Source organism: Leptopilina heterotoma, unplaced genomic scaffold (assembly GCF_015476425.1).
Source record: "Leptopilina heterotoma isolate Lh14 unplaced genomic scaffold, ASM1547642v1 Lhet_182, whole genome shotgun sequence".
Taxonomy (NCBI): Eukaryota; Metazoa; Arthropoda; class Insecta; order Hymenoptera; family Figitidae; genus Leptopilina; species Leptopilina heterotoma.
In genome coordinates, this window is record NW_025110899.1 from 42,635 (window position 1) to 68,629 (window position 25,995).

Here is a 25,995-nt window from a genome sequence, read left to right on the forward strand (position 1 = left end):
ATTATAGAAGTGGCTTAATCATAAGTTTTGTCCTATCAATGCATTCTGATCCCTGGATGCGTCACTTCCCATTACTTTGCTGTTGCTCGTTCGTTAACTGCTTTTGGTTCTTTTGCACATGTTGAGTGAAAAGTAAATTTAAAAACAAGAAGATTTGTTGTTTCTTGTAATTATTAATATTGAATAATCAATAATGGGTGGTGATGATATTCTTGGTGTTACAACTGGACAGCCTAATTTATTGAAACAAGACTTATCAAAGCTCGTATGTATAGCATTTGTACAATTTTTACAATAACTTTAATCACGTTTTCATAATTTCTGATTTTTTTATCGGCATACCGTTTTTTTTCTCTTTTAAAATTTGTTTTTCAGTAAAATCATTTCTTTTATTATTGCCATTGTTACTGTTTTTGTTATTGTGGTGAAGCTTAAAATCTCAGTGATAAAAAATGTAATTTGTACATTTAATATTTTGGCGCGACATATGCTTTTGTATACCTTCTACTTGTGCAAATGTGTTAAGCTACTGTAAGTTTGATTAGCTAATTTTTTTAAAGCGTTGTTTCTCTCATTACTTATTAATTAAGAAAGTAATTATTTTTAAATCATGTGAGTAAATATCCATAAAAATGGAGTTATTTCAGAATTTTTATAGAGATGTTTTTTAAAGTTTATATTAAATATATATTAAATAAAAAAAAAACTTGAGTGAATTTATTAATTCTTATACAGCTGTTTTTTATAGGATGTGCATCAACTTTCTCCTTTATCACCGGAAGTCATTAGCCGTCAAGCAACAATCAATATTGGTATTTTCAGATTTACATTCTTAGTTTATTGTTGTTGTTTAATTAATTCACATAATTAAAATAAACACTTGTTTTTAGGTACAATCGGTCATGTAGCACATGGTAAATCAACAATTGTCAAAGCTATTTCTGGTGTGCAAACTGTTCGTTTCAAAAATGAACTTGAACGAAACATAACCATCAAATTAGGTGAGTAAATTTATTTTATTTTACAATTATGACAGCAATCTTGAAACCTTAGTTACTTATATCTGCTGTGTCTTTGATTTAATTTGAATTTGGGATTACTGCGAGTGTTAGGATTGCAAGTTTTTAGACTTTTTCATTTTCAGTAAAAAGTGCGTTTTGCATTTTAAAGTCACTTGATATTGAATTAGTTGTTTATTTTTTTCATTTAAGGTCATGTCCAACTCGAGTCAGTTGTTCACTAGAAGATTTGGACACTACCTTAAAGAACTATCTCGACATCTCTGACATCCTCTTAAGGAAAGAAACTATATTAATATAATGAACTCACAAAATCCTCTAATGTCGATATTGTTGTTTTTTTAAGATCTTGTCAAGACGAATAATTATCAGTTTAATCCAAACCTTTTAAAGTTTTTATTTAGTTTTGAATTGTAGTTCACATAGATATATATTTCTGAAGTTTATCAAACAGTAGTAAAAAAAAATTAAATAGAATGTAGAAAATTTGAATTAAATTCCATTCGGAATAATACTTTTAAAATCAAATTCAATATTGTTTGCTAGATTTTTTTAAGTAATCTTCGCTAGAAATTGTGTACACATGTTTCAAATTGCATCCTTTACCTGGTTCCAAATTGTCTTTTAGATTTTCCAAATTTTTTAAACCTTCTTAGAAGAAGCTATTCAAATATAATTTAACCAAGTTTACGATTAAATTAAATCGAGTAATCTGCACATAAAATGCATGTGCACCAAGGAATTATAACCTCAATGAAACCTATAGACTTTCGTACACAAAAGGAGCTTATGTTTTTTATACATATATGCTTGAATATTAAATTGAAATATGAAATTGAATATTAAATTAAAAACTATAGAGCATGTATTTTATTTTAGACTGGAATCAGTTCTCATAAATTTTTCCACAAATTAAAAAAAATCATTCTATTTTTATCTCTATAGCACAATATTTGTTTGCAGTAAGTTTATAAGACAAGTTTGCAACAAATCTACGTGGATCAAGTTCACAAAGTTTATGATTAACGAATCGAAGAAAAAATATTTTTTTGGCGTAAAAGAATTTTTTTTTTTTTCTTTTCTTTTTTTCTCTCTAAATTTTTGGACAATTTTTAGACAAAAAAAACAAATAGAAAAATATTTTTCCTTACAGATTCTTCATTATAAACATTTTCAAGTTCACTAATCTCCAGATCTTATCTGCATAAAAATGTTCCACTTTGTAAGTTTGCTTTACAAACATACAAAGAGTGATATTTTTATAAAGATACAAAGAATGCTGCAAATTTTCCGTGCAAACTTTCTGGAAAATATTGTATGTAGAAAAAATTGTGCTTAAATGTTTGAATGAATAAACAGTTTTTAAAAACCACAACTGTAGGACTTAGTTTTGATTTCATATGCAGACAATAATTTGCATTCTCATTGCATTGAATCCCTATTTTATATTTATCAAATTGTCTTGGGTATAAAGTTGAATGAATTTTTAGATATAGATTGTGGTTTCAAAAATCAAATCCCGCAGACTTGTTATTTTAATTCATCCTCTAGAACTTCTACATTTAATTGTAGTCATTGTAAATTGGCGTTTAGTTAATGTCGTTAAGTAACCATCAAACATTTTTTGCAGTTTACTTTTTCAAGCTAAAATTTGAGAAATTTAATTGAATTTAATTCAAGTTTTAAACGAATATAAATCAGTGAGTGAATATTGTGAAATTGTAATATCTTTCATTTTTTCTGTGTGAAAAATTAATTTCGATTATAAAACTACATTATTTTGTAAAATCTAATATCATTTCGCAAGTGGTATTTTCATTGTAGTCTTAGTTTTTAATCTTTTAGTCAGTACACGTGTTAATTTGTATGAATTTCGTATCTTTATGTTCAAGAAGGGAAAGAATTTTATTTTAATGTTCATAATTATTTCAAGTTAAAAGCCTTATTTCGGGGGTTAAACTGTTTTTGGAAATACAAACAAAGTGAAATGCGTATGTTATTATCAATCAGAGAAATACTTTTTTAAAATAAATCAATCATAAATAATTACCTTTTTTCTCCGTTCATTATTGTTTAAAAAATGTCGATTTGGAAGCCTATTGGGGTCACGGAATTAAATTCTAAAGCGCTTGAGTGGGGATAAGTTAGTGTAGGCAAGGGGTTAATAGATAACTTGAGTTGAAAACATTAAATGAATTTCCCTTCTTTTTGTCAGACCAATTTTTTTTGGTAAATGATGTTATTAGTTGCTTCAAAGTAAATAATAATCTTTAATCTTTCATATAATAAATGACTTAGGATGACGCAATATTTCTCTTGATCGCTTATAGACAGCGAAACGAGAACTGTATTTAGATATGCTTAAAATATTATATTTATATGTACAACACATTATGACCATTTTTTATTATTATTATTATTATTATTACCAACACTATCAGGGTGGCCACATGTCAGTAAAGTCAGGGAAATGTCAGGAAAAAAATTTTTTGTCAGTTAAGTAAGGGAAATGTCAGGAAAAATTTTTTTGTCAGGGCAATTAAAGAAGAAGGGAAATGTCAGGAAAAACAATTTTTTGTCAGTAAAGTCAGGGAAATGTCAGGAAAAATTTTTTTGTCAGGGCAATTAAAGAAATTAAGACGGTCATGCAATACATTTTTTGCTGTATAAACAAAAAAATTTTTGTCAGGGAAATTCGTTGTTATGTCAGTAAAATGTCAGGGAAATGTCAGGGAAATTGATAAAGTCAATCTTGCGGCCACCCTGACTATCTAAATTTGAATTTAGTAAGAGTGTTTACTAATTTAAATTACTGATTGTGTTTTTGCTTTTAAATTAGTAAATTTTAATAAATAGTAATTTCTACTAATTTATTAGTATAATTTACTAATTCAAAAGCGAAAAGTCAATCACTAATTGAAATTAGTAAACATTTTTACTCATTTAAATTTAGAGAGCACAGATTAAGTATTTACAAAACACATTTTTATTGTATATTATCTCTTTAATTTGCATCTAATTTAATCTAGATGTAATTGTTGACAAAAACATTATACACTTGTGTAGAAACCTATGTAAATTGACTCGAGTATTTTACTTGTCCAACTCTGAATCGAAGTACAATGTTGATTTGCCGCTTTCGTCCCGCGCATCTTTTTTCCCGTCTCAGTAACGCGACAAACCTAGCCAAAAAAAAAAGGATCTGAAGAAGTAAGAATTTGGACTTGAAAATGCACATAAAGCATTAAATTTAGATAGAAGCAATAATAAGCTTATTATAAAGGAGTAATAGTGAAACCGCTCAGTGAAACAGTAAGATATTTAAACATCTGCAGAAAGATAAGTACGAATCAACAATATTATGGCTGAAAGAAACTTCAAATAGGAAGACTTTAAATGTATAGAATGGAAAACCTAAATTTTGCTAAATATTTGCTAAATATTTACCACTCTTGTGCAGCTTAGACCGTATTGCTCGCCTGATTAATGAAATAGTAGGAATGAATCATCTAATTCTATATAAAATTGGACTATAATACTGTTTTCTCGATAAAAAATAAGTCAATTCCAGTATCTAGAGATGAATAATCTGATATTGCGTGTGAAAGAGTATCAATTTTCGGACGAATATTGTTCCCGTATGATTGTAAGATTTTCCGATGCGTTCAGTTGTTAATTATAATTATGAAAATGTGAGAAGAATAAAACTTGTGAATTAGTGAATACATTAAGATTACACTTGACATATTTTTTTGAGCCGATTAATTATTGTTTATATAAGATTGGTGAAGTGAATAAAAGAAAACAGTCGCGTCTGCCAGGTCACGTGCTCGTTAAAAGTTAGTACTACCGATATTGTGAAAGGTTTAAAGTTTGTCACTGAGTCCTCTACTGTACTAAAACTAAACTGAGGCCCTATACCACTATACGCATAGCTGGCGCGCATAACATTAGTTTTTCTTTAAAATTTGAACAGCAACTAATACCAGGTGATACTTGATGGAAATGAATTAATGTACTTTCTCTGGACTGAGTCCTATTTATTTAATACACACTCCCATTTTTTTTGCAAAGAAGCAAAAAATTTTAAGTTATGTTTATAATTTTGGGAGTATAAATGCAGAAAGAGAATCAATCACTATTACAAATTTGTATTGATGTTCAAGTCTTCAATACATGAAAAGGTGCAACAAAAACTGATTTCAAATTTACAGAATTAAAAAGGAACATTTAATCAAGATAAATCTATCAGAAACATAACTTTGGGAGTGCGTCAAATATGTAATATTAAAATATACAATTTCTTTAATTCTACTTTACTCATGTACTTTTATAAGTATAAAATATCTTTTTAAATTAAGTTTCAAGTTTCTAATTGTAAGGCAATTAGTGGGGTTCTAAAATGAACTTTTCTTGTCAAAATATGAGTCAGTGCTTTACGAGATCCACATAGCAGGCCTGATTTCGTAAACGCTATAAAATGAATCAGACCATGCACTACTTTTTCCCAACTGTGTCCACATTCAGGCCTAAGCACAACTAAGTCGGGATATGGGCTCCTAACCTCAAAATGTATGTAAATGTTACATATCCTGTACCCGACTTAGTTGTGCTTAGGCCTTTATACCATATTTTTGCATTAAGTTATCTCTTATAAAGGAAAAAGGACGCCGCCATAAGAATTTAATATGTCCTGCCGGCAGGACGGAACAGTTTTATGGCGACGTTCTGATAAAAGGACGGACGTTTCATCTATTCCTTCGTCAAGATAAGAGGTACAAATAAGTAATTGGGAATATTTAATCATTTTTTATAAATTATTGATTAATGCTTGAAAAAAAGTCAGATGTTATTACACGAAAAATTGAGAGGTAAATGAAAAAAAACTCATTATGGTTCCCTTTTAATCCTGAAGGTCACATATATACACAATTAAGAACTTACTGTACATAACATATTTCATTTAAACATATACAATTAAATATAAATAGAATTTTTATTAAAAACTGGAAACTGAGAAAGTATATAAGATGAAATTTAAGGTGTCCTGAATCCAAATTCAGTGCATCCAAAAAGAAAAGTCGAGTGTATTTTCTCAGATCTATGTTATTACTTAAAAGAAATTTCTAAGCAAACAGTATTTGAAGAAATATAGTATTGGTCGTGATTGGTAACTTAACTGTTCAGTTTAGCACTGAGAATGATAACTTATCAAACAAGAAGAAGTGAAGAATATTATCATTTGGCATTTTCTAATCAATTCGTTACTTAGAGAAAGGCAAATTCGAAAATTTCGTTTAATTTTTTTCGCTCTTGGTTGAAAAAGACATCTTTCTTACTGCTTAGCTGAATTAATAAGTAATAAGTTATTCCTCTCAAGCGTCGACATAATCGCCTGTCATAGAACCACCAATGTAACCCAGAATGGTTGACAATTGTTGACAATTGTTGACAATTTAAATTGATAATTTATACAACTTTATAAGCTTGCGTAATATGAAGAGTTTGAAGAAATTGATAGACTTTGAGGGTTATAGAGGGAAAGTTAGAATTTAAGCTAGAAAAGTGTTTTGCATTTTGAATTTTGTATCAAAGGCTTCTGAATAAAGAAAATGACGACGTTTAAATGTTTGGCATTGCAGAGGCTCGTGCTTGTGCAGCAGATACTAGCAGTGGAGAAAAGGCTGGACTACCAGATGAAGCAGGCAAAACGATCAACGGCTGTCAAAAACGGCCCATAACTCTTGGATGCTTTCAACCGACAGCGAAGCAGCCAAAAATTGATGATCCATTGTGTGATTCTCAAACATTGACGTACTTAGAAGAAAAGAGAAAAACAGATGTAGTTGTACATGATAGTGATAATTGTTTTATAAAAGAATGTGAGACTATTGAAAATTATGATAAATTTTCTCCGATACTTCAGAGCGATACTTCAGATAAGTATTTTGTTCCAATATCAAACATGATAAAACTTGAGAAATTGAAAGAAGTAAGAATAGTTTTAGAAGATATTAGTAAAACAATGATGAACTTGAAAAATAATAAAAAGAAAGTCAAATCTGGAAATATATATGAAGTTGAAAGGATATTAGACAAAAGAATTACAAATGGCGTAATTTTTTATTTAGTAAAATGGAAGAGTTGGAATATGGACAATACCACATGGGAACCAATTAAACATTTGAATGATTGTCCAAAGGCTCTAAATGATTTTGAGGAAAGTAGAATTAAATCATTAGAAGATTTTCAAATGAAAATTCAATTTTATCCGAAAAGACGGGAAGTAGAGAGATTCATGAAGAAATTAGTTAATGATGGTGCAGAATTTGATGAATCTGAATTGGAAGCAGAAGATTATTTATTCAAGAAGATAAAGCAATATACTAGAACGACTCAAATGAAACGTGATAGTATTATAGAAAAAGTGAAAGAAGGTATTTTACGACTGCAGCTCACGAAGGAGAGAAAGAAAACGAATATCTCGTTGAAAGATTGGGAACATGAAATTAACAGTATAACGCAAGGCAAACCTATGATACGCGTTGAAAATATGGTAGACTTGGAATGTGCGCCACAAGATTTCTTATATATTGAGGATTACTTACCAGGTTTAAATGTAACGATTCCAGAAGATCCGCCAATTGGCTGTGAGTGTACGACTTGCGATTCAAAGACTAGATGCTGTTTTGCTCAATGCGAGAGTTCATTTCCTTACACGTCAACAGGTAAAATTCGTTTACCTCCCGGCACACCAATTTACGAGTGTAATAAACGTTGCCGCTGCCCTCCAGACTGTCAAAACAGAATCGTTCAGCGAGGCTCTCAAGTGAAACTTTGCGTCTTTAGAACCGCGAACGGTAGAGGTTGGGGAGTTAAAACATTGAGGAAAATCAAGAAAGGGACATTTGTTACACAGTACGTTGGCGAAGTCATCACTAACGAGGAAGCTGAGAAACGCGGTAAAGAATACGATGCTGCGGGACGAACTTATTTATTCGATTTAGATTATAACGATACGGAAGATCAGTGTCCCTACACTGTAGACGCGGCTGTTTACGGAAATGTTTCGCACTTTATCAATCATTCTTGTGATCCTAATTTGTCAGTCTACGGCGTTTGGATTGATTGCTTAGATCCCAATCTTCCGAAATTGGCTCTATTCGCTACAAAGAACATTGAACAGAACGAAGAACTTACATTCGATTATATGTGTCAGTCAATTAGAATGCATGAAAAAAATAAAACTTGTACCGCTCAAACTCTGAATGGATCTTTAAATGTTCCTTCGGAATCGCGAAAAAGATTGGAACTACCATTAACCTTGTCTGAAGAAGATGTAACTTTTGAAAATCGGACTAGATGTCGTTGTGGATCAAAGGTCTGCAGGCAGTATTTATTTTAAATAGTCTTTCGAGTCTTTCAAAGAATTAATCAGATCATGCTTTAGTGGAAATCTCGACAAAAGAAAATAGCAAAATATTTGACACATTCATCATTATTATGCTCTGTAGCTCATGTATAGTATCTTAAATGAGTTTCTTACTCATCATGTGCAAACAAAAAATCGAACGCGAATTTACATACAAAGCAGAATAATCACGCATATATATTTATATATACTTTCAAAAAAAGCAATCTATACATGTAGTTTTTGATATAACATATTTCACTTCTTATTCATTGTTAACAATTATTATTATTATTATTATTATTCAATTTTTTACTTTTTTATATTCAAGTAATCATATTTAAATCAACTTTTATAAACTTATTGACGTCAATAAAAATCCTATATATTTTTATCAAAGAAGGACTTTTTTGTGTACCTCTTTTTAAAAAGAAGATGAAATGTTTGCACGTTGTACCTCGCAAAACCCACAGAATTAAGGGTCTTGAACATCTCTTGATTCTTCTAATTATTTCCGCATATAATAAATAATTACATTTAGACTAATTATACTATATTTAATACTTGAAAAATATGTAATTATGTTATAAATTGTTTTTTTAATAAATTGTGATATTGTACTGTACTTTCTAAAAAATAAGCAATAATGCTTAACTTTCGAGATGAAAATTTAAAGGTGCACTGAGGGAAATAATTCTTTGGTATGTAGATTTTAATAATTACGGGTTAGTTCAAAAAGAAATTTAGATAACAGTATCTGGAATACAGCGTTGTTGCTTCGGTGAGACAATATTTGAAATTAGCATCAGAACTTCAATTATTTTTAAATCTTTTATAAAATTCCTTCTTCCCAGAAATTCAATTATTTTCAAAAAATAACAACATTTTTTCGCAAGAATTAAATTATTTTCAACTATTTTATAAAAATTCTTAGCAGAAATTCAATTATTTTCAAAAATAACAACCTTTTTTGCAAGAATTCAATTACTTTCAAGAGTACAAAAATTTGTGTCAGAAATTTAATTATTTTCCATAAACTTTAATAAAATTTCTCTAAAGAATTCAATTATTCTCAAAAGCAAACAAAATTTTTGTCAAAAATTCAATTACATTAAAAAATTTAAAGAAATTCTCGTCAAAATTTCAATTATCTTTATAAATAATCAAACTGTTCTTCGAAATTCAATTATTTTCAAAAAATTTGAATAAAATTCTTGGAAAAATTTCAATTATTTGCAAAATTTTTCCTAAATTCAATGATATTCAAATATCTACTATTTTAATAAAATTTTCCAAAAGAATTCAATTATTTAAAAAAAAAATGTTTATTAAAATCCTTCGCAAACGTTCAATTATTTTCATAAATAATAAAATAATTTCACAAGAATTCTGTTATTTATAAATTTTTTTATAAATTTCTTCGCAATTATTCAATTATTTTCGATAATTAATCAAATTTTTTAAAGAGATTCAATTATTTTCATAAATAATAAAACTCATCGCAGAATTTCAATTATTTTTAATACAATTTTAAAGAAATTTTTCGAAAAATGTAATTATTCTTAAAAATTTTATTATAAAACTTCAACAAAGAATTTTAATGAAATTCTTTTTAACAATTCAATTTTGTTTCAAAATAATTTTAATAAAATTCTACGTAGAAATTTAATTAATTTCAATAATTTATCAAACTTCAATTATTTTCAATCTCTACTACTTCAATAAAATTTCACAAAAAAATTCAATTGTTTAAAAAGAAATTTTAATAAAATTCGTCTCAAGAAATTCAATTATTTTCAAAAGTAATATAATTCTTCGCAGAAATTCAATTATGGTGAAAAGTTTGAAAAAATTCTCTTCAAAATTTCAATTATCTTTATATAAATAATAAAATTTTTCTTTAAAAATTTTAATAAAAAATTCTTGGCAAAATTTCAATTATTTTCAAAAACTTTTCTCAATTCAATCAAAATTTTTACAGAGATTCAATTATTTTTAATATAATTTCTCGAAAATTGAAATTATTCGTCAAAAGATTTTTAATTACCTATTTAAAAATTTGTTGATAAAATTCTTTATTACTAATTTAAATTTAGAGAGAAAGTATTATAGCTGAATTTTTATAAATAATTGAATTTTGAAAAGGTTTAAAATTATAATCTTTGAACATTTGAATTTTTCATACTTTAAACTAAAAATTGGGTAGATTTTATTTTTAAAAAAATTAATTGAATTTTTTTGAAGTTATTTGATGCTTTTATTGTCTAATATATATTTGATTGAAGAATTTTCTGAATAATCGATGAAATTTCTTAAAATTAAATTGTAAACAAATGGATTTGAAAATTTTCAAAGAAATTTGTCAAAAATTATTAAAAACTAGCAAAATAATTAATTTAAAGAAGAATTTTAGTTAAAAATTCTGGAAAACAATAATTTTTTTATTTTATTTTAATTTTGAATTATTTTTTATTTAATTTAATTAATAAATTTATTTTATTTATAAAACATGAAGACATCGATTGCTCCGAGTCGAAGACTCGGAGTGATCGATTTCTTCATGTTTTATAATAATTTTTTATAAGTTGTTTAATTTCAAAAAAAAGGTTTTAACACAGTTCAATGACGCGATCTGAAGAAAGGGATCTTAGAAGCAAAAAATTATAGGTTATGTTTGCAATTTTTTTAAATGAAAATACAAAAAAGGATCAATTGTCAATGTGAATTATTAATGTTTAAGTCTTTATTACAACTAAAATATTTAAGAAACATTGATTTTAATTTGTAATAAGTAAAAAGAAACTTTTAAACAAGAAAAAAGTAACGATAACATAACCTTAAAGTGGTCCCTTTCTTTAGATCGCGTCACATTTAGGACCTTGTGTAAATTTTAATTTAGATATTAAATTCAAGTCATTAGTTTAATCTCTTAATTACTCGAAGTAATAAAAATTTTTCTTTTTCATGATGTCAGTTTTGTCATATTTGATTTCTGTTTACATAATTTGAAAATAAAATTTTCAACTATTTTCAGGATATGCAAATGCAAAAATATACAAGTGCGATAATGAAAAATGTCCTAGACCTGGATGTTACATCTCAGGAGGTTCCAGTAAAGACGACTCATTTCCATGCCTTCGTTCCGCTTGTCCTGGACGATTTCAATTAATTCGTCATGTATCTTTTGTGGATTGTCCCGGTCACGATATTCTTATGGCAACAATGCTTAACGGAGCAGCTGTTATGGATGCAGCATTATTGTTAATAGGTATACAAATATTTATTAATTACACTATTTATTAATTGATTACCATTATACAATTGCTTTTTAGCTGGAAATGAGTCCTGTCCTCAACCCCAAACGTCAGAGCATTTGGCAGCTATTGAAATCATGAAGTTGAAACATATTGTTATCTTGCAGAATAAAATTGATTTGGTAAAGGAGGGCCAGGCAAAAGAGCAATATGATCAGATACAGAAGTTTGTTCAAGGTAATAATATTATTATTTGTTAGATAACTAAAACTAATGATATGCATCTGTTTAATAGGAACTGTAGCTGAGGCAGCACCGGTAATTCCTATTTCGGCGCAGCTGAAGTATAATATTGAAGTATTGTGCGAATATATTACAAAAAAAATTCCTGTACCATTACGAGATTTCACTTCAGAGCCAAGATTAATTGTTATTCGATCATTTGACGTTAATAAACCTGGTTGTGAAGTCGACGATCTTAAAGGTGGAGTTGCGGGTGGCAGTATTTTAAAGGGAGTATTAAAGGTGATTTTTCAAAAAATATCAAACTCTTTCTTTATAATATATTAATCTTCCGTTAACAACATATTGTATTTGTAGGTTGGAATGGAAATTGAAGTAAGACCCGGTTTAGTATCGAAAGATAGTGAAGGAAAATTAACTTGTCGACCAATTTTCTCTCGGATTGTTTCTTTGTTCGCTGAACAAAATGAGTTGCAGTTCGCTGTTCCAGGCGGACTAATTGGTAATGCATAATATAATATATATAAAGAAAGAGAGAATTTCATTTCATAAAATGAATTTTATAGGTGTTGGAACTAAAATTGAGCCTACCCTTTGCCGTGCGGATCGTTTGGTTGGCCAAATACTGGGAGCAGTCGGAGCTTTGCCTAAAATTTTCATTGAACTAGAAATTTCCTACTATCTCTTGAAACGATTGTTGGGTGTAAGAACTGAAGGTGACAAGAAAGGAGCTAAGGTATATGATTAAAAGACTAATTTCTAAATTAGTTAACATAGAATTATTATTATTATTATTATTAGAATTTCTTTTACTTAAATTATTTTATAGGTACCAAAATTGTCAAAGAACGAAGTACTTTTAGTTAATATTGGATCATTAAGTACGGGCGGACGAGTCTTGGCAACTAGGGCTGATCTTGCGAAAATAAGTTTGACTAATCCAGTATGCACTGAAGTTGATGAAAAAATAGCTCTTTCAAGACGTGTGGAAAAGCATTGGCGTCTAATAGGATGGGGACAAATTCGTGGAGGAGAAACAATTGAACCTGTGTTAGATCATAAATAGTTATCAATATCATTAAACACATTTATATAACAAAAAAATATTATTTGTAAGCATTTCATAGAATGCGTCAAAATTACATTTCATACTATACTTTACAATCATAATTTACAATAGTAAATATTATTGACGAAATAAATTTTTTAAATGATACACAGGTTTTAAAATTAAGGAGCGGTCACAAGCTCTTTATGCAGTAGAGTTGTGATCGTACCCTTATACAAAGTTTCATAAAATACTAAAGTCTAACGCACAATGGCTTCGCGAACGAGTCGCATGAGATAGAAAAGGACAGAAAGCAAAGTTAGAGAAGGATGATAGGTATATTTTTCTTTAACTCATTCTTGCGTTTACGACGACGTTATTCATAATTCGAAGCCATATTTACTCCAAACTTTATTATTGGAGTCTAAGAAGAAGAAGAAGAAGAAGACGACGTTATTCTGCTTCTTTTGGCGTAGATGGACGTTTTCGGCGTTGCGTTTTGATTCATTCTGGAACGAGACTAATGGAGCGTTTACACCTTCGGTAAAAATTTCCAGAACGGGAAATTTACATTAGAGTAAGAGAAATAGACTGTATATCTGTCTCTCTTACTCCAATGTAAATTTCCCCTTCTGGAAATTTTTACCGAAGGTGTAAACGTACCTTAAGGTGCAATCTTAAAAATCGATCTTTCAGATCGAAAATATCGATACTTGCCAAGTAAAAAAAAAACTATATGTAATAAACAGGATAAACAGCAAATAATAGAATTCTGTCAAGGTAAATAAATTGAAAGATTTTATTAATTAATATTAATTACTTTTATAATATTTTTTAAATGAAACAAGTTTATAATTTCATTATTTTCTATAGTATTTCTATATTATACAATTATACATATTATATATTAATTAATTATATATAATATTTAGTACAAATCTTAATCGTATGATCATTGATAGTGATATAATATTAAATTAACCCTTATAATTAAAGATGCAATTATAATTTCCTTAACATTAAAATAAATTGTCATTGTAAAATCAGGATATAAATAGGAAACAAAGAAAAATGAATGATGTGAAGTTAATTGTTAATAATTCTTTAAAAAAATTTAATAAATGTCTTAAATAAAATATTTCTAAAAATGCCGTTTTGCACGACAGATTACAACTGGTTCTGGTATTTGTTTAAATTTTTTCTTGGCTCAACTGGAATACTCTTTCTTTACAGTGGTTTTCTTAACGAAAAGTAAGAATTTTGAAAAGTTTAAAAATGAATAATTGCTCTTTATTGATAAATAAGAATTGAGCCAATACAATTTTTTGAAAATAAATTAAAAATTACTTACGAAAAACTAAACAAAAAAGACAAATTTCAAATTTTTATTCTGTGTGTAATATGGTATATAATATGACAGTAATACTTTTTCAGAGAAATTTCTTGTACATGTGATTCACAAGAGGGGAAACGGAGTCAAGATAATGGCGAAATGTAAGTAATTTTCTAACCATACATGTATAAAAAATTAAAAATATAAAAGAGAAAATGGAAAGTGATTTAGAATCTCAATAAGTAATTAGAAAATTAGGGTTTTTAAGTTTTTTTTAAATTATCCAGTTGAATAATTAAATTTTTAGAATTCATAAGAAAATTCTAAATTTTGGTGTTTTTTTTTGTTTGCCTCATAAACTATAAATTTACCAAGAAACCTTCAATTTTTTCTATTTCTAATTAGTTAATATGGATTTATACAAGAATTTTAGTTAAAAACACTAAAAAGAATTTGCATTTTAGAGAAGTTACATATGATTGCAAAAATTCAATTATGTTCAAAAGTTTAAAAAAATTCTCGTCAAAATTTCAATTATCTTTATAAATAATAAACTTCTTTTCTGAAATTAAATTATTTCCAGAAAATTTAATAGGTACATTTTTTGGTAAAATTTCAATTATTTTCAAAAACTTTCTTCAATTCAATCATTTTCAATATCTACTATTTTAATAAAATTTTCCAAAAGAATTTAATTATTTAAAACAAATTTTGATAAAATTCTACGAAAACATTTAATTATTTCGATAAATAATAAAAATATCACAGGAATTCAATTATTTACAAAGAATGCAATTTCAAATTTGTTATAAATTTCTTCGTAATAATTCCATTATTTTCATAAACTATACAATTTTTTTACAGAGATTCAATTATTTTCGTAAATAATATTTTTTTCTAGAAATTCAATTATTTTCATAAATAATAAAACTACTAGCAGAATTTTAATTATTTTTAATTAAATTTTAATCGAATTCCTCGAAAAAATGTGTAATTAATCTTAAAAACTTTATTTTCAAATTCGACGAAAGAATTTAATGATTTAAAAATTTATTGCTAATATTCTTTATGAGAATTTAATTTTGAGAAATATTCAATTATTCAATAAATTATTTATTTTTCTATTTAATTAATTGTAGAATAAAGAAATAAATAAATAATTGAATTCTCGTAGAATTTTGTAATAAATATTGATTTAAAAAGGAATTTCAGTTAAAATTTTATAATTCAGTATTCAAAGCATTATAGTGCGAATTTTTATAAATAATAGAATTTTAAAAAGGGTTTGAATTAAAATCTTTGAAAATCTGAATTTTTCATACTTTTAACTTAACAATTCTGCAGATTTAATTTTTTTCAAAAAGTTTAACTGAATTTTTTAAAAATTATTTCATGTTTTTATTTTATTGAATTGTAAACAAATGGATTTGAAAATTATTTAAAAACTTAAAAAATTATTAAAAACAACTCATTTAAATAAAAATTTTAGTTAAAAATTCTATTTTTTTCCAAAAAATAATAATTAAATTGAATTGATGGAAATAATTTTGATGTAGTTACAGTAAAAATATTCTTTTATAATAGGTATAAAAGAATAATTTTATCACTCGGTCATGTTTAATTATTTATTTAATTAATTATTTATTTTAAAATATGAAGATATCGAGTGATCGATTTCTTCATATTTTATATAATAAATTTAAAAGTTATTGAATTTGAATGTTTTGAAAAATTTTAATTCCTTCGGGAAAATAATAATTAAATTATTTATTTAAAAAAGAAGTTATTGGTGTTTTTGAATAATATTACAATTAAGGAAATTCGTAATAAAATATTTGGATCTAATAAATATTTACTTGATTTAAATAACTTGAATCATATTTGAATCAAAAAATCTTAATTGGGTCAATTAAATAATTAGTTAAATGTAATAAATGAATTTATTTAACATAAATAATAAGTTATTTGAGACAATCAATTTATTTATTTCACAATATAAAAGTGTAGGTATATTGTTTAATCTAAAATTTTTATATTTTAATTTTTATTTATTTTTTTAAATTATTTTTTTCCGTGTATTTATAATTGTATAATATATTGATATATTATGAAAGGAAGACAAGCATGCAGTGAATGTGTCTCTGTTCCGTTCACTGCTATAAGATGTGTACGAGCGTATATATAGAGTCATTAAGTGAGTCGTAAGGCGCCATTCTGAATCTCAACGTATTACATTTAACACGTTATTATTGTTTCTAAAGCAGTTGCTACAAAAGGTGCAAATTTCGAAGAAAATGGCTGTAAATACGCCAATTCTTTTCAGCTTTAGCACCTAATGCAAAAACTTATCAAATAAATAAATAATTTATTTTTATTGTTTTTAAATCTTTTATTAAAATATATAGGTAATTTAATATAAATCTATTGTAGTAGTTTGTTTGAGTAAAAGAATTGAGGGACTCCAGAGAATAAAGGGACGAGCGTGTGGTTGGAAGGTATAATTCGTACCAGTCAGGTAGCAGTGAGCGGCCCAAGGCTTGTCACTGGTACCCGACTGGTAATATCCCTTCCAAACCTCGCTCAGTATCCACTTAGTGCTCTTTATTAAAACTCAACATTAATTATTAGATTCCAAAATAAAAATATTCTTTTTTTGAAATTATATTCAATTAACTGTTGTATTTTTGAACAGGCAGTTTAATCCAAAGAGCTCTACAAGAGAAGATTGTTGCTGTTCCACATTATTAGACTAAAATTTCTCAGAAACATTGCTTTCAATCACCCTTTCAAAATTTTATATCATTTTATTTCTAATTTATTCAAGATTCTATGAGAATACCTCTTTATATGTAAAATTCTACGTGATGAAATATATAGTTATTATTTAATCAAAGCAGGTTATCTTTTAATCGAAATATTCTGAAATAAAGAAAAAAAATGTCTTTCTTCGTAAATGAATGTTCATGAAAAAAAAATGTTAAAGTATTATTGTTGAGCGGAATTTTTTTTTTCACTTTGAGATTTTATTTTTTTCCGGTTCTAGAAAGCGAGAAAAGTATTTTTAAATAAACTCGAGTTTAGAATAATAGTGATTTGAGGAAAATTTGTCTTGTATTAAAAATATTAAAACTAAATAGGAATGTAAAATAAAGTAAAGTTGAGAACCATGGGACCCCTCGAGTGAAGGGGGACTCATCTGGAGGCTGGTCAAAGAAAGAAGGTAGTATCTCAATCAGGCATGGACTGAGCACAGGTTGGGGTGTTCTGGACCCCTGGATGGCGGTTAGTGTTTGTAGCTCTCTATACAAGCTAAACTTGTGACTGCAGTGGTAGACCATTACATATACATATTTTTATAAAAATCGCGCTTTTATTTATATTTTTTCTTCCAAATAATTTAAGCACCTTTTTTTAAATAATAATTTTTTCTATACTTGCATTATAAAATAACGTAAACTTCATTTTATGAATATACATATTTATATTCTTTCTTAAAAGTAGACTTTGTGCATTTGTGTGCGCTTGTGCGTGAAAAAATATATTTCACACCATATTATGACATACGATTATTGCTACTGAACAATATGACAAAAAAGGATTTAATAGAATAAATTAAGGTATGTGCTGATTTTTAAATTTATTTAATTTTGTTTACAAATAATAATCAACTACACACATACAGAAAAATATTTTTTTCTCAAATTTAATAAATTTATAATAAATATATGAATATTATATATTTATTCGTATCTATTTTTATATTTAACAACAATTTCATTATATGCATATAATTATTTAATTTTAAAAATACATGACAGTGTATGCTATAAGACTTAACAAGAAAGTATCAAGGTCGTGCCTATTTGTGGAGACAACTCAATTTGTAGAATGGTTCTCTAAACGTATAAAATGTGTCCCGTTAAAATGCTATCTTCGGTATAAGTTGTAAGAAAAATAGTTACCCCAATTTTTACAACTTTATTGTTGAATTACCTTTAGTAATAATTTGAAATATTCTTTATAAATAGTCAATTTCTTTAAGGGTATAAAATTATTTTTAATATTCGCAACATATAATTATTATCACTGATTTATGTGTACTTATTTATTATATAGTAGAAAATAACATTTGTATTTTAACAAATGATAATTTCTCTACAATATGAGATAGACAAAAAAATGTTCTTTAATATATTACAAAACTGTATTCTTGGATATCAACAAAATTCAGATTCATGCGATATGCAGAGTAGTTTTTAAAAGATTCCTAATTTTCAGTAGTCATACTGAAAATTACTTGGAAATATAGTTACACAATTTTTATGAATTATACTTTTCCAGGATAATGACTTTGAATATTGCGTGGCTGGACATTGTCCTAATTGCACTTGTTATCTCGATGTCTACTTTAACAAAATGTTCAAATTCGTTAGCAACAAATAATTCAATGAGGTGTGAAGATGCAAGAATGCGATGCGCCTATAGAACAGGATGTGGAATGGCTTTACAACAGTACCTTACACGTTGCACATCAGTCCTCCATGGAGATATCAACAAATGTCCCGAGTCCTGTCAACATGCTCTTATTGCCCTTACAAGTACGGACGAGGGAAAAGAACTGATGAGGGTAAAAGAATAAATATTTCATTTATTTATCATCGATCAATTATTCAGCCGTTCGGTTTATTAACGTACTTTTATGACATTGCAGTGTGATTGCACTCAAGAAGATCATCTTTGCTTGCAATCAAAACAAAAAGTAGAAGTCTGTCGATCGTCAGTCATAGCGGCAATGAACAGAACAAGAGTGTCCTGCAGAATAGCAACATGGATATGTAATGCCGATGCTATATGCTACACAGCATTGGCATATTATAACGGATATTGTAAAAGTATGTTTCACGGTAAAAAGTGCACTCACCGGTAAGAAAGATTTCTTCTTCTTCTTCTTCTTCTTCTTCTTCTTTTTAATTTTAATCGCAGATGAAAAATATATTTGGAATTATTTTATTTACATATTTAGATGCCGAAATTCCATAAATATTTTGAGACGGCAAGAAAAAGCTGACAAATTGAATACATGTTTTTGTGATGGCGCTGAAGATTATGACTGTAAATCTATCCATCGTAACATGAATTCATTGTGTTATAAAAAAAACCATCATATTTATCAGGATGAAAAAAAATCAAACGAGGACACTAGTATGAATATTCTTAATAAAAGTTCAAATGCTGTTAGTATTAAAAACGCATTTGTGATAAATAGGATAACACTATTCACATCCATGATTCTACTTTTTTCAAAAATATAAGGTAATTTCTTCATTACTTATTTCGTAAATAAAAGAACTAATTTGATGAGTTTTTAATTTGTTGTAATACACTATATTTAAAAAAAATACATTAGCCTTAGAGCTACATCATCAGATTCTCTTTAACCGCACATTTAAATAAAAATAATTTTTTATTTCTAGACTGACTTGGTAATATATGGAAATCATAAAAGAAAAGAGGAACAGTATTCCGCGAGTGAACGACCAAAGAATCAAAATATCTACAAATAATCACACTCAAAAGCAATAATAATAAAAATATTCCTAGGTAATCTATGAAAAAATTTCAAATGTCAGAAAATGATTCAAGTTTTTTGAAAAGCTTGAAATTTAGAAAAATAACAATATTTTTCCAGTTCAGCTCTTTGTTATTAAGAACAAAAAGAATTATATGTACATTTTGACACTCAAGGTCACGTTATTCAGTTGTCGTGTGTTCCAGTATTGAAGTACATATGATCACTGAATAACATGACATTAAAGAGGTTCTTCGGTAAATTCATGTTCCATACAATTTTTTCAAACTTTAAGAAAAAAGTGTTCCTTTTTGTATGCGTTATGTGTAGTGAAAAACACAGTACCTTTGCGATGCTAAGACTTGAAATATTCAACATTTTAATATTTAACGTAGTAATATTAATTCTGGAAAATAACTCGATATTTATTTTTCAAAAACCGGGATATTGTAAAAAAGAATAAACAAAGTAATTATAAAAAAAACATTCAATGTGGGTAGTGATGCTCAATTTTTAATTCGAGAAATATAAAACTGTATCCGTATTGGTATGAAAGAAGACAGGTGCGATCTTAAAAGAAAAGCATCTTTCTCAACTGCTTCTCGAAAGGAATGGGTGTGATTGCATCGCCCGGAACTGAGATCCACTGAAGCCGGATATTCACACTTTTAATATTCATTGTAAACTTTACTGTTAAAAGGTTAATTTCAACACTATAAAACAGAGGACAATGGAAAAGAAACTTACATTTTTTTTTAACTAGATAAAGTAATAACAAATTGTGTCTTAAATAATAAGAATAGTCATAGAAATAATTTTAAAAACTGTCTTCATTATAGCTACAGAAAGTCTATAAATTTCGTACCATTTTTATATTACTTTCAAAATGAGTTTAAAGAATAGAAAATTAATAAAATCAGACGATATTTTAAAGATTATAAGTTAAAGTGATTTAAAAAGCATAATAAAAATTGTTACTTTCTATATATTCATGTATGTATTTCGGCTTGCCCCCAAAGAAGAATATTTTCCACAATTTTTGATTGGTACCAATAATACCAATAATTTCGTAATATCTGATCGAATTAGGTGCAACGTAAGGACATAAAAAAATACTTAAATCAGATGTAAATTTCGATTAGGTTTGATTCACGTTTACGTTCACGTTCTTCCTTGAAAAAAGTAATAGAAATATTTCCAAAAGTAAAGAGAAGAATTATTTTATTATTACATTTGTTGACAGAAGCATATTTTCAAATTGCTTTGCATCAAGTTTAGACACAGGATTATCTCGAATGTCCAATTCTGACAAGTTGTTTTGTTTCAATAAATGGAAAACATCTTCTACACTAGATATATCGTTACTCCTGAGCGTTAACACTTCAAGTTTAGGCAAAATAGGAAAATGTTCTGTGGAACTTACACCATTATTTGATAGGGATAATTTTTTACATTCTATTAATGAAGACAATCGTTGTAAACAATTTCCCAAATTATTAGAATCTAAATTGATTTCTTGAAGAAAGGATAAGTAGTTCTCTTTATATAAAATTGTCAATCCCAGGCCAGAAAGATTTGCTTGACAGTTGCGACAGTTTTCATTTTCGTCTTGCGAAAAATTAAATAAATAATTGTCTATCAAACATTTACTCCCTGCAAAGAGAAGTATTTACAAAAATTAAAATTTGAGAAGAAATCGACATTGGCTCAAAGAGCCGACGCTACACTCGAACGGGAGAGCAATGAGCGCCTCTGGGTCACAACTGGTATTTGCGCTTACGTCGAGCGTAGCCTCGCTTCTTCGAGCCAGCCCCTCAATTAACTGAATGATAATCTGCGGACTGCCAGTCTGCAGACTTTAAATTTTCTGTTTGCCCACATACAATGCAGCATCCGTATTGCTTGCATGCCAAAGTTTAGAAATTTATAAACAACAAATTTAATTCATTCCAATGAATTGATACTCAGTTTTTTAATCAACTTGAAAACAGAATTTTACTAAGTTGAAATTTCAAATCGAAATTAACCAATAATTGATAAGGGATATTTTGTTGAAACTTTATAAAGTTTTATACTTACTTAAATCTTTGTAATAGTTGCATCGCATTTTATCCACAGTCAATAATAGATCTATATCACAAAGAATACTTGAACGAAATTCAACTACGTCAATACTTTGCATAAGAAATATTCCAGTTAATAATGCCCATTTATTTTGAGGTTCCATTTCCGATAACTGTTTATAATTAACTAATTGTTCTCGAAGTTGGATTTCATTAGATTTCTCGTTCAGTGGCAATTCAGTTTTACAAATCCATGAAGAATTTAAAAGTTCAAATGGATAAATATCAGTTCCATAGTTTAAAAGAATGACACTATTGTCAGTAATATTTAATGGATGATGAAATTTAGTGATCCATAGTTTTGAAAACTTTTCATTATTCACTGATTTCCACTGGCAGTCCAAAATATTGCCATCAATGGATAAACTGATATTCGGTGATTCGATTGAAACGTTATCGTGAAAGACAACCAGCGCGTCAGTTGTGGTCAGTTTGGCTCTCCAAAGTTTCTTCGTTAAAGATTTACCACATTCCAGTAACCATCTTTGATAGAACCAAGCACTGGTATCGTTGGGATCAGTGAAAGTTGCTTGCATTACTAAATCCAATTCTACAAAAATACAAGTTAAATGCATTTTAATAATTCTATACAGTTTTAAAATATGTAAAAAAGAAGAAATTATTTGTAATATTACCTTCTTTGTGCTTATTAATTTCGATCGGTAACGTATGGGTGACGTCAGGAAACATTTTTGATAATATTTTACTCCTATAATGCCATGAAGAATAATTAGAAAAATTGTTTAATATTTTCGCCGTAGAAAATTCAAATTCTTCGTTGTCAGCCACTCCTGCCTTTTGAACAATAAAGTTTCTGTAATCCCAACAGTGAACTGAAATTTAGATAAGTTACAGTAATTATTTAAATAAAAATTCATTTTAAAAATGAAGAATATCTTAAAAATAAAAATATGTCTTTAATATGTAAAAGGTACTCACAATTTCTCTCGTCAATATTTAGGCACTTTGTACATAAAAGTAATTCTTTTCTATAATTTGGCTCTATTATGTGATCAATAACCCAACATCGATGATGCCAAACACTGTAAGACTTGGGATTTTCTCGTAAACAGTTTTCAGTTAGCATTAACTCTTTCTCTAATTGTTCTTCATTTTCTATTTTAGACCTGAATTTTATTAAACATAAATCCTGAATTTAATTTTAAATTAATTAAATACACCTTTGTGATGGCAACTTACCAATTATTATTTATAAGTACTTCTCTTCGAATATTCCAAAGAGTGTAAATATCTGCATTACGAACAAGTACTTTCTCAGTTGCTCCCAATAATTCATGATTCCAAGATTTTTCTTTTCTCTATAAAATTTTAGATATACTTGAAAATATATTGTAATTAAATTTATTTTTTAAACAATCTAGAGACGTACCTTTTGGAAAATAAAGTTAATTCCACTTCTGTACTCTATAACTTTCTTTGCTTGTTCTTTTTTCTTTATTTCTTCTTGTTCTGCAGATGTATAAACTTTTATTCGTCCGTGCTGAAATACAAAATTATTTTTGTTAGCTAACTAGAAAGTACAAACATAAAATTAATAACTAAAGGTTTCTTTAAAATTTTTTTTTTTAATATAAGTAACTGTTTTCAAGCAACTTAGGTCCTGTTTTATTTCAATTTTAATTGATAGTCATTTTTTACAAGAGACCATCTAAACAAATGAAGAATTTTCTTTCTGATAGTTGCCATAATAATTTACCAATTACCACATTTTTTACTAATTACACATTGTTCAATAAATTATTTTATTCTGTTGTAGACGCAGCATACATAAATAAAAATTATTATCATTCAAATTGTACTAATTTAACTCATTTTTTCTTTGTATAATTAATTATTAATATCGAACCCTTTATTTTAATGTATTTAATGTAATAAACAAAATTCACATGAATGAAATGTTTAATGCAAAACCTAAAACTGTTTAACCTCACTTTGCTTTAAAAAAAGATATTCTGAAGCATTTTCATTTGCAGACTACATACAGAATGTGACGTTTTATAATTTCTACAAATGAACAAAAATAATAAAGATTAAATTTTTTTTACCATTTTATTTGACACCTTACACTACTTAGAAATAACAGCGTAAAAAATATTTGCTTTTTGCAGATTGTCAAAATGTTGTCAATTTAAATACTCCATAAAGATGCTTGCACAGCTGAGCAAGTACCTTTATGGTACGTTCAAGACTTAGGCTATGTTTTCATGCCTGCGTTTTGCGTTGAATAATGAGAACGGACTAGGACGCAGACAGCTTCTGTCATTTTCTTTTTCATGTCCTTTCGCCCGAAGCCGAATACTCATTCCTCCGTCTACGATTTCATTTACGTCATTACGTTTACGACGCTATTCTGCTATGGTTTATAGTCAAAACTATTTAGCTTAAAAGTTATGCATGTATTTTTAGTTATAAATATTTGTGTTTTTAAAGGTAATATTTAAATTAATTGTATTTTTCCAAAAAAAAAAAACATTGCACATTTTTATTGTGACAAGGTTATAATTAACCTCTTCTTAAGTACTTCTTAATAGATATCCATTTAATATTTCTACAAAATATTTATTAATTACATATTTAAGTAAAATATATGTAAGATTTTTATTAATTAATGAACCCTGTCAGTAAGATGAATCAACGGTAAGAAACTTTGTAAAACGAATTATACCAAATATTTATCTTAGAAATATAAACTTTTCGTAAATTCATATTAGGTGAGCTGTCAAAAATATTATAATTAAGAACGGCTTTAAAATATTAAAAAAAGAAGTAATTTGAAAATTGTTTATGATTTTAATTGAATTTTGTTTAGGTGATTTTAATAGTAACAGATTATGCAAACATTTTGTTGACATTAAGAAGCATTTGTTTATAAAATCATTTATTAATAATATATTTGAATTTCTATGTAATAAATGAATTGTTTCAGATGTCTCAACAATTGCCTGTGACACAAGCAAGTTCTGACTCTACCTCTGCCCATGGAAATTTGCAGTCTATTGGTTCTAATAATCAGAATCCTCTTCCTATATCAACCACAGCATCGGTAATGCAAAACCAAATTCTATCTCAACCATCTCAATATTCTAACCAATCAGTAAAAACTTCACAAATGCAATCTTCTGTTTCTGGGACATGCAATGAATTCCCACAGGTTATTTCCTTTATATTGTTTTCACTTTGCATGTACACTGAAAACATTTTATTATCCAATTATAACAATTGATATTAAAATTTATATTGCTGAAGCATTGCAGAGAGTATTAAACAATAAACTTTTCAATTTACCAAAGAGTAAATTGAACATGTCCTGTTTTTTTATTTTTAAAGAAAGAAATATTAATGTATATTCTATTGTAAACAACTTTTTTCAGTTTTTAACGAAAACTCGACTACAAGATTTAGTGAGAGAAGTAGATCCATCTGAACAACTAGACGAAGATGTTGAAGAAATGCTCCTACAATTAGCAGACGATTTCGTGGAAACCACAGTTAATGCAGCATGTTTACTGGCCAAACATAGGCATGCTAATACTGTTGAAGTCAAAGATGTTCAACTACATTTAGGTATGTTTATTAAATCTTATGCTTATGCGTATTTTCTTTATTTTATTGATAAATTGTAGAAACAAACAAACTGTTTAACCAATTTAAAAAAAATTATTTTAATGTATATATTTTTAAAAAAATATTCCTTTCCAGAAAGAAACTGGAATATGTGGATTCCTGGCTTTGGAACTGATGAAGTGCGACCCTATAAAAGGGCTACAGTCACTGAAGCACACAAACAGCGATTGGCTCTTATTCGTAAATCAATAAAAAAATATTAACCCTTATTTTTATAACTGCCGATGAATATTGTAATACAAATTATTGTAAATTTTTAAGTTTAACAATTGTAAATGAAATATTTGTATTATATTCTTCATATTTCATATTTGACATTTTACAAATTTTTCCTTCCTTCTTCGTTAAAT

At 27.5% G+C, this 25,995-nt stretch overlaps 4 protein-coding genes across 13 annotated transcripts; 3 read left to right on the top strand and 1 right to left on the bottom strand.

Annotated features, from left to right (window-relative positions):
- Positions 1-43: 43 nt before the first annotated feature.
- Positions 44-13,143, top strand: LOC122500203 (eukaryotic translation initiation factor 2 subunit 3-like). Of its 2 annotated transcripts, XM_043609000.1 has the most exons (9): positions 55-265; positions 749-812; positions 891-1,001; positions 11,465-11,698; positions 11,763-11,921; positions 11,980-12,209; positions 12,285-12,429; positions 12,494-12,663; positions 12,757-13,143. In XM_043609000.1, the coding sequence occupies exons 1-9, from the start codon at positions 194-196 to the stop codon at positions 12,991-12,993; spliced, it is 1,422 nt and encodes a 473-aa protein (XP_043464935.1). In that variant the 5' UTR covers positions 55-193; the 3' UTR covers positions 12,994-13,143. The 2 variants fall into 2 exon arrangements, with proteins under 2 accessions (XP_043464934.1, XP_043464935.1); XM_043608999.1 differs by lacking the exons at positions 11,465-11,698; positions 11,763-11,921; positions 11,980-12,209; ... (1 more) ...; positions 12,494-12,663; positions 12,757-13,143 and adding an exon at positions 6,662-8,724 and having other exon boundaries at positions 44-265.
- Positions 13,144-13,569: 426 nt separating this feature from the next.
- LOC122500206 (growth arrest-specific protein 1-like) lies at positions 13,570-19,810 on the top strand. 4 transcript variants are annotated; one of them, XM_043609005.1, is made up of 7 exons: positions 13,570-13,755; positions 14,410-14,469; positions 17,001-17,925; positions 18,650-18,935; positions 19,020-19,231; positions 19,332-19,621; positions 19,783-19,810. In XM_043609005.1, the coding sequence occupies exons 4-6, from the start codon at positions 18,654-18,656 to the stop codon at positions 19,618-19,620; spliced, it is 783 nt and encodes a 260-aa protein (XP_043464940.1). In that variant the 5' UTR covers positions 13,570-13,755; positions 14,410-14,469; positions 17,001-17,925; positions 18,650-18,653; the 3' UTR covers position 19,621; positions 19,783-19,810. The 4 variants fall into 4 exon arrangements, with proteins under 4 accessions (XP_043464940.1, XP_043464941.1, XP_043464939.1 ...); XM_043609006.1 differs by having other exon boundaries at positions 13,572-13,755; positions 17,001-17,590; XM_043609004.1 differs by lacking the exon at positions 17,001-17,925 and having other exon boundaries at positions 13,572-13,755.
- LOC122500209 (transcription initiation factor TFIID subunit 12) lies at positions 19,797-25,955 on the top strand. 6 transcript variants are annotated; one of them, XM_043609012.1, is made up of 4 exons: positions 19,797-19,909; positions 24,948-25,172; positions 25,393-25,585; positions 25,721-25,955. In XM_043609012.1, the coding sequence occupies exons 2-4, from the start codon at positions 24,948-24,950 to the stop codon at positions 25,846-25,848; spliced, it is 546 nt and encodes a 181-aa protein (XP_043464947.1). In that variant the 5' UTR covers positions 19,797-19,909; the 3' UTR covers positions 25,849-25,955. The 6 variants fall into 6 exon arrangements, with proteins under 6 accessions (XP_043464947.1, XP_043464950.1, XP_043464944.1 ...); XM_043609015.1 differs by having other exon boundaries at positions 19,889-19,909; positions 24,948-25,064; XM_043609009.1 differs by lacking the exon at positions 19,797-19,909 and adding an exon at positions 24,300-24,451.
- Positions 21,082-24,202, bottom strand: LOC122500204 (geranylgeranyl transferase type-2 subunit alpha). The gene is made up of 7 exons (XM_043609001.1): positions 24,067-24,202; positions 23,391-23,501; positions 23,201-23,319; positions 22,940-23,127; positions 22,636-22,833; positions 21,957-22,550; positions 21,082-21,530 (listed from the first exon to the last, which is right to left on the bottom strand). The coding sequence occupies exons 1-7, from the start codon at positions 24,067-24,069 to the stop codon at positions 21,094-21,096; spliced, it is 1,650 nt and encodes a 549-aa protein (XP_043464936.1). The 5' UTR covers positions 24,070-24,202; the 3' UTR covers positions 21,082-21,093.
- Positions 25,956-25,995: the final 40 nt, after the last annotated feature.